Source organism: Apteryx rowi, unplaced genomic scaffold, assembly GCF_003343035.1.
Source record: "Apteryx rowi isolate R43461 unplaced genomic scaffold, aptRow1 scaffold_1258, whole genome shotgun sequence".
Taxonomy (NCBI): domain Eukaryota; kingdom Metazoa; phylum Chordata; class Aves; order Apterygiformes; family Apterygidae; genus Apteryx; species Apteryx rowi.
In genome coordinates, this window is record NW_020447484.1 from 63,801 (window position 1) to 74,603 (window position 10,803).

At 62.8% G+C, this 10,803-nt stretch overlaps 1 protein-coding gene across 1 annotated transcript; it reads left to right on the forward strand.

Moving 5' to 3' along the window:
* Positions 1–23: 23 nt before the first annotated feature.
* On the forward strand, positions 24–10,176 carry SYVN1 (synoviolin 1). Its single transcript, XM_026055726.1, has 15 exons — positions 24–1,064; positions 1,926–2,018; positions 2,382–2,534; positions 2,655–2,703; positions 3,628–3,731; positions 3,895–4,021; positions 4,246–4,345; positions 4,425–4,490; positions 4,898–5,014; positions 5,301–5,458; positions 5,733–5,870; positions 6,002–6,121; positions 6,285–6,471; positions 6,751–6,899; positions 7,414–10,176. The coding sequence occupies exons 1-15, from the start codon at positions 933–935 to the stop codon at positions 7,566–7,568; spliced, it is 1,848 nt and encodes a 615-aa protein (XP_025911511.1). The 5' UTR covers positions 24–932; the 3' UTR covers positions 7,569–10,176.
* Positions 10,177–10,803: the final 627 nt, after the last annotated feature.

Below are 10,803 nucleotides of genomic sequence, written 5' to 3' on the forward strand. Positions count from 1 at the left end.
GGAAGTGACGGGAGCGACGGAGGGAACGCAGGGAGCGACGGAGGGAAAGCAGGGTGCGACGGAGGGAACGCAGGGCGGGGGAGGCGGAAGTCGCCTCTAATTTGGGGCTCGAATTCGGCACGTGCAGACTCAAAGACGGAACGTGAGGAAAATTGCGAGGCCTTTGGCACCCCGAAACCGGCAGCCGCCTCTCGGCCCCTCGCATCCGAGCTCCCTCCGGCTCCGCTCCGCCGCCGTATTTAGGGCAGGGACGAGCCGGCGCCGAACGGGATTTGTGGCCGGCCTCGTTGCCGAAATCCTTTTGGGAGAGGGAGGCTCTGACGAGAGCTGAGCCACCGGCGAAACGCTCCTTTCCTCGCGCTGCGCGGCGGCTCGGAGGGGCTTCGCTCTCCGTCGGGGCTCTTCCCCTTGGGAATCGGCTGCGGATTGAAAAAAGCGGCTGTAGTTGGGTAGCATCGGTGTTTTCTGGGTGTTGTTTTCCCCATTCGGCTCTGTCCCGTTCCGGCTTGGCTCGAAAACGAGGCACGGATAAAACCGGTGGGGCCGCGCGAGGATTCAGAGGAGCCTCCCTCGGCCCCCGCTGCTCCGTAAGCTGTGAAACGCCGGCTCTGAGCGCCGATCCGGCACGGCGCTCCGCTCTTGGGCCCCGAAACCTGGCGGCAGCGAGACGGCTCGGGAGATTCGTGGCTCGGACGAGAGGATTTGCAGGATTAAACCCGGCTGAGCCTGGAATTTAACACCCGCCCTGCCCGCGAAGAGCCGGGCAGATCACGACGACCGTTTAAACCCCCCTGACCTCGCGCCGCGTCGCTCGCCGCTTCGCCGAAAAGCCTTTTCCGCCGCGTCGCGACGGTTTTTTTTGCCTTTTCCCCTTGCGTTTGCGCTCAGATCCGCCGCGCTCCTTCCGCCCGCAGGTCGCCGGGGCCGGGGAGATGTTCCGCACAGCGGTCATGATGGCCTCGAGCCTGGCGCTGACGACGGCCGTCGTGGCTCACGCCTACTACCTGAAGCACCAGTTCTACCCCACCGTGGTTTATCTCACCAAATCCAGCCCCAGCATGGCCGTAAGTATGGGCGGGGGGGGCCGCAGCGGAGCCGCCGCTCTCCGAAAGCCCGGAGGATTCCCGCCAGGACGAGCGGCGGCGTCTTTTCCGCCCGTTTTCTGCCTCCTCTCCCGCTCATTCGCCTCCGCGCGGGGGATATCGAACCGTTTCGTTTCCCCGCCCGTCCCGGAGCCGCGTCTCGGCTTTGGCCCGGAGGAAACTCTCTCTAACGGCCTCGAATCTTTTTTGGGGGGCGGCGGGTGATTAGTCCTAACGGCTCTGGCTGTTTTCTGAGGCCTGGGCCTCCGTCGTCCGCGGGGAAACGAACCTCGGAGCCCCCTCGCCGGGCTGCTTCGCGGTGCCGAGATGAGTCACGCCGGGCCCTGAACGGCGCCGGGAGGCTTTCGCTCGCCCTCACTTCTGCTTTCCGTCTCCCCGGAGGCCGCTGACCGAAACGGATCTTTCCGCTCGGCGGCACTTGCCGAAAACGGCGACCCTCGGGGGTGAACCGCTCGCCCCGCAGCGACGGGCGCCTGCGCCGAAGCCTCGCAGGGCCGCGCCAATCCGTGTGCCGCGCTCGGAGAGGGTGGGAACGCGGCAGCGCCGCTGCTTCTCGGCCCTTTCACCCGCACTGGAGGGGCTGGAAACGGGGCTGGGGAAGGGGGGCGAAGGCGCCCGCTCGGCTCTGAGCCGGTTCCCGGCTGCCTCTTCCAAATTAGGCTCCTTCCAGACCCCAAACGTGGCTTTTCCCAGCGTTTTTTAGCGGCGACCCAGCTGTCTCCGCGCGGCGCGGGTGGAGCAGACCGCGTCCGTGGGCGCTGCGGCACGAAACGCGCCCCGCGGGCTGCCTGCCGGTGAGCTCTTCCCCTCCCTTTCCCGCAGGTTCTCTACATCCAGGCTTTCGTGCTGGTTTTCCTGCTGGGCAAATTTATGGGCAAGGTGTTTTTCGGGCAGCTGCGGGCAGCGGAAATGGAGGTGAGCGCCAGGGAGGAGGCGGCCGGCTCCGACGCTCGAGCTGCTCTCCGCGGAATCGCAGCGGGGAATTGGTTAATCCTAAAAAATCTGCGCCCGGGAAGACGCTGGGTGGGGGGAATGGATCCATAGCTGGCCTTAAACGCAGCCGTCCGCCTTCCCGCTCGGGGAGCGCTTTCCTCGCCGGTTTGCGGATGCCGCGGGGATAAAGGCCGCGGGGAAGAGGCAACGCGGCAGCCCTTGAAGGGGGTTTTAAGCTTTTTGCCGAGCCGGAGAAGCCTCGGATTCGATCTCGGGCTCCCGAATCGGAGCCGGAGGCCGCGGGGAAGGGAGGCCGCCCGGCGAGCTCCCCGCTCTGCCCTGCAGCACCTGCTCGAGCGGTCGTGGTACGCCGTCACGGAGACCTGCCTGGCCTTCACCGTCTTCAGGGACGACTTCAGCCCCCGCTTCGTGGCCCTCTTCACCCTTCTCCTCTTCCTCAAGTGCTTCCACTGGCTGGCCGAGGACCGGGTGGATTTCGTAAGTGCTTCGCGGCCCGCGCGGCGGCTCCTCTCCCGCTCGCGGGAGCCTCGCGGGGGCGAGTGGAGCGGCGCGAAGCCCTTTCGGGGGTCTCAGCTCCGTTTCCGCCCCTCTCCGCAGATGGAGAGGAGCCCGAACATCTCCTGGCTCTTCCATTTCCGCATCGTCTGTGAGTATCTCCGAGTCTCTCCGCCCCGTCTGTCCCCCCCACCCCACCCCGCGTCGGATCCGCTCCCCGGGCAGAGCCGAGCGCCGCGGGCGCGGTTCGCCTTTTCGGCTGCTTCGCGACGCGAACGGGGGCGGCAGCTGGTCAGGAAAGATAATTTCGGCAGGGCCATTTGCATAGGGCCGGGGAAGAGGCGCCGGGGGAAAAGCCTTGTGCAGCCGAGCGTGGGACTGTTGGGGCTCGATAACCTTATCCAAGCGTTGCCAGGGCCTCGCTGCTCCGGAGAATCCCCCACTCCCAGGTTCAGGGAGGCTTTTGGAGCTGGGCAGCAGCTCCCGGGAGCTGAGCGGGGTTGGATTGCCGGGGATTTAACGAGCTCCGCTTTGGCTACGCGAAGAAATATGACCCCGGACCCACAGGGGAATAGCCAGACCCACGGAAAAACAGCCGGACCCGCAGCCAAGTGTGTTCCCACCTCCGGAGCAGGGGGTTTAGAGGGATTGAAAACAGCCGCCGAAGGAATTGGGGGGGATTTAGCCTTAAGGGGAGACGCCGGGGCGGACTTCAGCTGCCCGAAACGTGGCTCGAAGCCGAAGGGAACAAACCGTCCTTCAGACGGAGACACGGAGATGTTTCGAACGAGTGAGCCGGGACATCGGCCTCGTTACAGGGGTGTCCGCCGCCAGCGAACGTTTAATTCGTCCCTTAATTCATTTACAAACTGGCTCCCACTGATATTCCTCGAGGGTTGGTCTCCCAAACCCTGGTGCTCTGATGGTGGGAAGCGTTTTGGGATGCGTGGAGCGGTTTGAAGCAGCTTTTTTTTGCTCGGAGGCATCTCTGCCTCCCGTTTCCCCCCAGCTGGGCTTGTTCTCCGCCTTCGCAGCCGTCTCCTGATCTCACTCCCCTTTTCTTTCCTGTTCCCAGCGCTCATGTTCCTGCTGGGGATTCTGGATTTCCTCTTCGTCAGTCACGCGTACCACAGCATCCTCACGCGCGGAGCCTCGGTCCAGCTGGTGTTCGGCTTTGAGGTAGGGCGAGGAGCCGTGCGCCTCGCACACGCGCCCCGAATCGTCGCCGGGAGAGCGCCGGGCCCTCCCGAAAGAGGCCAGGCCGATAAATCCCGCCTCGCCGCTCGGCTCCCCGTCCGAGGCAGGATTCTCAGGCGTCTCCGGCGCCGCCTCTCGCCCGCAGTACGCCATCCTCATGACCATGGTGCTGACTATCTTCATCAAATACGTGCTGCACTCCATCGACCTGCAGAACGAGAACCCCTGGGACAGCAAAGCCGTCTACATGCTCTACACGGAGCTCTTCACGGGTGCGCCGCCCTCCTCTTCCCTCCTCTTCCTCCCCTTTCGGGGCTTTTGGAGAGCTTCCTGCGGCTCTGGGAGGCTGATAGGGCTTGATAAAGTCAATTCGCTCATGGCGCTAACGATCCGCGCCTCTTTTTTCCCCCTTCCTGAGCCTCCCTCCGGCCTCTTGGGGCTCGATGGGAGGAGGGAACGGCGAACTGAAGCGTCTCTTCCCGCCTTTTCCCCCCAGGCTTCATCAAAGTCCTGCTCTACATGGCCTTCATGACCATCATGATCAAAGTCCACACCTTCCCGCTCTTCGCCATCCGCCCCATGTACCTGGCGATGAGGTGAGCTGGGTTTTGGGGCCCCTCTTCGGCGCCGGCGGCTGTTTCCGCTTAACCCCGCTGGCTTCCTGTCTCCTTCCAGGCAGTTTAAGAAAGCGGTGACGGACGCGATCATGTCCCGCCGGGCCATCCGCAACATGAACACGCTGTGAGTAGCGGGGGAAGAGCGTCGCTTTGCCCCCGGCGCCTCTTTCCGGCTGTCCCTTAGCTGCAGCTTTGCCCCCCTCTTCCGTGGGATCAGACAGGTTGGAAGGATCCTTTAGGGATCTGAGGAGAAGGGTTTGTGCGTGATTATGCTGGGATCTTCCTGCCAAACGGCTTAATTCTGGCAAAAAGGCAGACAACAGCGGGGAGAGAAGCGGATAGCTGGATTCAGAGCGGGCAGGGAGAACCCAGGAGTCCTGGCTGCCTTCCCGTGTCCTCCTCGGAGGTTGAGGTCCAGCAGGAAGAGGGGACTCTTGCTCGCCGGAAGGGATTTTCCGGAGGTTCCCGGACCCCGGCGAATCTCCCTTCCACGTAATTCCGCTCTCTAAGCTCCGCCGTCTCCCCGTCCAGCTACCCCGACGCCACCCCGGAGGAGCTGCAGGCCATGGACAACGTGTGCATCATCTGCCGCGAGGAGATGGTGACGGGCGCCAAGCGTCTGCCCTGCAACCACATCTTCCACACCAGGTAGGAGAGGGCCGAGGCCATCCGTCACCGCGTTTCCAGAGACGGGGAGCGCTCCCGGGATTCCCCTCCCGAGCTGGAGGGCGGGTTCGATCGGCGATTCGGGAGTGACATGTCCCGTCTCCGCCAGGGAGGCGGATGGATCCTCCCTGGCCGCGCGGCGGATAATTAACGCAGGGCCGTTGTGTCGCGGCGTGACGCCCCGGAGAGGGGGGGGGGAGATTTTCCCGTCCCCGCCGAAATTATCGCGTGGCCCCTCTTAACCGGGGGGGTGTCGGTGCCCCCGCAGCTGCCTGCGGTCGTGGTTCCAGCGCCAGCAGACGTGTCCCACCTGCCGCATGGACGTGCTGCGCGCTTCCCTGCCCGTGCAGTCGCAGCCGCCGCCCGAGGCGCCGGAGCAAGCCCAGCAGCCGCCGCAGCCGCCGCAGGTTCCCCAGCCGCCCAACTGTGAGTGGACGCAGGCGGTTTGGGTTAACGGCGCCGAAATGGGGAGCTCGGGGATGACGAGGGTGGATTTCGGAGCCGACGAGGGCGGATTTCGGAGGGCAATAACGATTTGCGGGTGTCCCGAGCTGGACGAGTTGCTCCGTGCGTCGTCTCCAGGCCACCGTTGCCTCGAAGGGTGTCGAATCCGAGAGTCTTGGCCCAAACTCTTCCGTCCTGCTCCGGAAAGATGTTTTAAGGAAATTCGTAGCTCTAACCTGCTTTTCTYCCTCCGCAGTTCCCCAAGGAATCCTGCCGCCTTTTCCTCCGGGGATGTTCCCCTTCTGGCCGCCGGTGGGTCCCTTCCCTCCGGTCCCCGGCGTGCAGCCGCCCAACAGCGCCGAAAACGCCGGAGCCGCCTCGAGCACGGCTTCGGGTGAGCCGCCGGCTTTCCCCTCTCCCTGCCCGGATGCCGTTCCTCCGGGAGGGAATGGTGGGGCCGGTATCCGGAGAGAGGAAGGGTTTTCCCCGTCTCCCTCCACGCTCACGTCCTTCCTCTCCCCGCAGCCAGCGCTGCGAGGCCCGGAGATGCTGCTGCAACGGGATCAGAAGCCACTCCGGCGGGAGCAGTGCCTGGGCTTCCCTTCCCGCCGCCCTGGATGGGAATGCCATGGCCACCGCTGTTCGGTAAGCGGAGGAAGAAGCACGTTTTGAGGCGCTTTATCCCGGCGCGGGGAGGAAAAGCCGCCGCGTCCTGCCTCCCTGGAGGCCGATCTCCTCCGGAGAACCCCGCGCCATCCCGTTATCCCTCACCCACCTGTTTTGTTCTGTTTTCTCCCCCCGTTCCCAGGTTTCCCTCCCATGCCGGTGCCGCCCGCCGGCTTCGCGGGGCTGACGGAGGAAGAGCTGCGGGCCATGGAGGGCCACGACCGGCAGAACCTGGAAGCCAGGCTGCAGTGTCTGCAGAACATCCACACGCTCCTGGACGCCGCCATGCTGCAGATCAACCAGTACCTGACGGTCCTGGCGACCATCGGGTAACGCTGCCGCCGGCGGAACGGCGYGCCGGGACGGCTCCGAGCCGTAGCGACGTCCGCGCGGGGACAGGCTCCCCCTCTTCCCCTTCCCGCGGCGGCCTTTGAGGAATCCGCGGGGTTCCTGCTGCCGGGAGACGGGATGGGAGAGAGAGAGATCTGGGCACGGCGGAGTCTCGCGGGCCGGAAGCATTTGGCAAAGTGTTAGGAACCGCCTGGTTTGGGCGTTTTTATTTTCCTTTTTCTCTTTATTTTTCATGGCGTTTGCTCGTTTTCACCCAGGTCTCCTYGCCCCGCTCCGCCCCAGCCCCCTTCCGCCGCCGCTGCCGCTTCCTCGAGCCGGGAGACCCCTGCTGAAGAGTCCGTCCCGCTCCGCTCGCCGGACGGCGCCTTGGCACCCGCCGCCGAGCCCGACTCGACGGCTTCCCTCGGTGCGTGAGCCCTCTCCGGCCCCGGGTGGCGGTTTGTCCCCGAACGGGCGGTATCCAGCCGTTCCAAAAAGCCGGGATTCGAAAGCCTGCTCGCCAAGCGTCCGATCCTTCTTTAGGAGCGTTACGGCGATGGGCCGGGTTGAATCGAGGTGCCGTACGGCTCTTTTTTGAGCCGGTAGGGAGGAGAAATTGGGGGGAGAAACACCCCGCGAGGCACGTAAGCGCCGCTGCAGAGGTTTAGGCAGGTAACGGGAGGGAGAATCGGGCTCCTTGAGGCTCTGACGGTCCCCAAATGCCGAGACCGGACCCTCTTTTAAGATATTCGAGTCTCTCGGCGGTTATTTAGCCATTTACCGGCAGGCTGCAGGTGCGGTTTTCCCAGGCAGACGCCTTATCCCGCCGCTCGGCTGTTTGTCTCTTCGCGCAGCTGCTTTTCTATAAACTTAAACCAATTTTTCCCAGCTCTCCAAGCCACAATTCCTCAAACTGACGCGGTTCCGCTTTGTTCCCTCAGATCCGGCCGGGCCRGCGGGCGCCGAGGGCTTCGCGCCTCTCGCCGGGCCGGAAGAGGAAGGCGAGGAATCGTCTCTGCTGGGGGAACCCGACGCCGCGGAGCTCCGGAGACGCCGGCTCCAGAAACTGGAATCGCCCCCTTCCTCTTCTCACTGACGTCCTTCCTCCGCAGCTCGCCTGGGTGACCGATTTTGGGCTCTGTTTTTCCCCCCCAGCTCTTCTCCCTCCCTCTTCCTCCTCCCCGCCGCCGAAATTTCACGGAAGACGAAGGCGTGGGGACGGCAGCGGGGGAGCCGGTCCCATCGTCCCTCCGCGTTTGGGGCCCTCGCGTGCAGAGAAACGGACTCGTCTCGAGGCCGGGGAGTCGGATTCGGCCTCTTTTTCTGCCTTTTCTTCCCGGTTCCGACTTAAAACCCCAAGAAAACCACAGCCTGGAAGCAAACCCGTCCCCGGCTGTCCTGTCTGTGACTCCAGCCTCGTGCAGCACCCGCCTCCGCCAGCTCCTTTTCCGGAGCCTCCAGCCCCTTGTTGGAGGACGCAGCCATCGTCCGCGGCCGCCTTTTCCTCTCCGGCGGGCGGCAGCTTCTTTCCACCTGTTTTTTCTCGCTTTGGCCCCGTTTTCTTTCTACCTCTGGAGTCCCGGGCTCTGCCTCCGTGATGCTGGCCGGGAAGCCGTTCCGAAGGAGCAGGGGGAGCTGCCTTCGCGCTGGACGTTGGCAGGATGCGCTAGGCAGCCGGTTTGGAGGCCGGAGGAGTTGATAAAAGYGTTTCGCTCTCCGCCATCATCTGAGCTGGCGGTCACAGAGCCCGATTTGGGGCGTTTCGGGCTGATCCGGGCGTTGATTTGCGGCAGGAAGCTCCGGCCGTCTTCGTGCCGTGTTAGGACCTGGTGGCTTTTTCGGTCAAGCGAAGGAGAGGCTTGAAATTGCTTGAAAGCTCTTGGTTTTCACCCAAGTTTTTCTTCGAGTGCTTTGGGACGGGCTGAGAACGAATCCCCGCATCTCCAGGAGGAGAAACGCGGCCGAAGTCTCTCCGCCCTCGGCCGCGACGTCCCCCTAAGGCGCCAGCGGTCGTTCTGCTCGGAGCTTATTCCCGTTCGATCTCTTCCTGCTTCATTTTAGCAGCACTTCGGGAGGGCGGGAGGCAAAAAGCCGCCTCGACTGCGGCCTGGCGGGGACGGTGGCGAGCTGGGGTGAAATGAGCCACGTCAGCTGCCGTCCCGGAGCTCCGAGGGGTTTCGTTCGCCTCCGCTCCGGCTGCGCTCCGTGTTGCTTGCTTCAACGCCCTCCCTTTCCGGAAGGGCTCGTTAGAGGCGGACGGTCTCTTGCCGATTGACAGTATTAGCGGATCTCTCCTAGGAACCGCCTTGGCTGTGGATAGCGGCGATGGGGAGCCTGTCCGGGGCATCGTAACGGAGAGGCTTCGGCGATTTTAATAAACCCTCCGATTCTCCGGCCTGATCCTCTCCCTTTATCCCTCTGCGCAACTCCCAAAGGAGCAGCCGGGCTCGCGGTGTGTCCTTATCGGCGTCGGGGAGCGGTTTGGACATCCGTGTCGGCGGCTAACAGCACCAGGAGGCAGCTTTAAGTCTTGCTCCGTTAACTCTCGGCTCCCAGCTGCCTGATTCCCGCCTGGTTTTCCCCATCCGAGGGGGCTGGAGTCGGCGCGCCGTGCGGCACAGCGGGAAGGAGCGCTGGGACAGAGCGTCAACACCTGCCATCACCCAACTCCGGCATCCACATGGCCCCCAGGGACCCTCAAAGCCATCTCCGCCGTGTGTCTTTTCCGTTCCAGGGATGTTATCACTCTTCAGTGCCTCTCTTTTAACCGAAGCGGCTTCTAATAGTACACATATCTCAGGGAAAACAGTCGGAGACGGCGCGGGAAGCTCGGGGACCTCTTCCCCTTCCCTTTCCCGCCGTCGGCCCTTCTGAAGAAAAGGCGGAAAGCGGATTTTTGGGCGGCGAGAGGATCACACGGGGCGGTGAGCCCAAAGGGGGATAGTTTTGGCGTGAGGCCGAGCTTTGCGCCCCATGTCCGTAACTGTGTGGGAGGCTCCGGGGGGAGGCGAAGCACCCGGCCGGTGGGTGAGGAATTCACGCGGAGGGGATGGAGAGCGTTTTGCCGCAGCGCGGGCCAACCTGGGGGTGGCTGGCACCTTCTCGCGATCCTTTTCCTTCCCTTCTCCGTATCCCGCTGAGGCTCTCCCAGGGCTGCATCCCCTTCTCCGGGTTAACTTGGGGGGGGAGCTCGTTACCGAAAAATAGTGTATTATGAGCAACTCGGCAATAACAAAGCGGTGTTTGGAAACTTGAGTGTTGAGGAGTTGCCTGGGTCTCCTGCTTCCAGGGCTTGGGGTGGAGTCGATCCGAACGCCCGCCACAGAGCGCCCTGCTTTTTGTTTTTTTTTTTAATAACCTTTTTGAGTGGAAAAGCGAGAATATTTTTGGATGGTCCCATTTTACGTTGGGCTTTTGGAGAAGCTGAGGCTGCGGAAGCGTGCCCCCAGCTTCCTTGGACTTTGCTTCCTTTAGGGGTTGATTTAATCTGGGGAGAGGAAAGTGAAGAAGTGAGGGCGACCGCAAGGACGAGTCTGGCCCGTCGCTGCCTCCGTTGCTTCCTTTTAACTTCTCTCTCCCCCCCATTTTATTTGTGCGCGGCAGAGTTCACGTTGGAGGGTTTGGGTAATTATTTAATTTGTAAATAATGTACAAATTTTTAATAGCTTAATTGTATATACAGCAAAATAAAGATTGCATTAAAGCTTGGCGTTCTGGTTTTGCGCGTGGGTGTTGGGGTAGGAGTATTGACCCCCTACAGCCCTGCCCTCGGCCTCTGTTGTCCTCCAGGCCTTGATCCTCCAGGCTCTTCCCTTGGCCCAGGAGTCAGAGGGGGCCAAGGAGCCTGTTGGCTCCTCTGGTCTCTCTTCCTCATGTGTCTCTATGGTTTTTAGGGAGCCAGTTGCCTCCTCTGGTCTCTTCCCACCACACCCTAATGTCTCTATGGTTGCTAAAAAGCCAGATGACCACCATTGTCTCCCTACTGGCTGCCCATCTCTATGGTTGCCCAGTTATAGCTGTGCTCCCCTCTTGTCTCTATGGTTGTTGAGCCACTTGACCACTCTGGTCTCTCTCCGAGTGTCTCTATGGTTGGTAAAGAGGCTGTGCTGGTAGTGGTTCCCCTCCCCGTGTCTCTATGGTTGCCAGGGAGCCTCCTGGCCGCTCTGCTTTCTCTTCCCGAGCCTGTCTCTATGCTCCTGGCGCCTTTCGACCACACAGACGCGGCAAGGAAAGCCGGAAGTCTCTTTTGGCTCCACGACTGGTCTCGGCGCTCGCGGGGCCTCTCTAGCCCGCCGGTCCTCCGGCGCTCTCTGGCGGTCCATCCGGGTCCC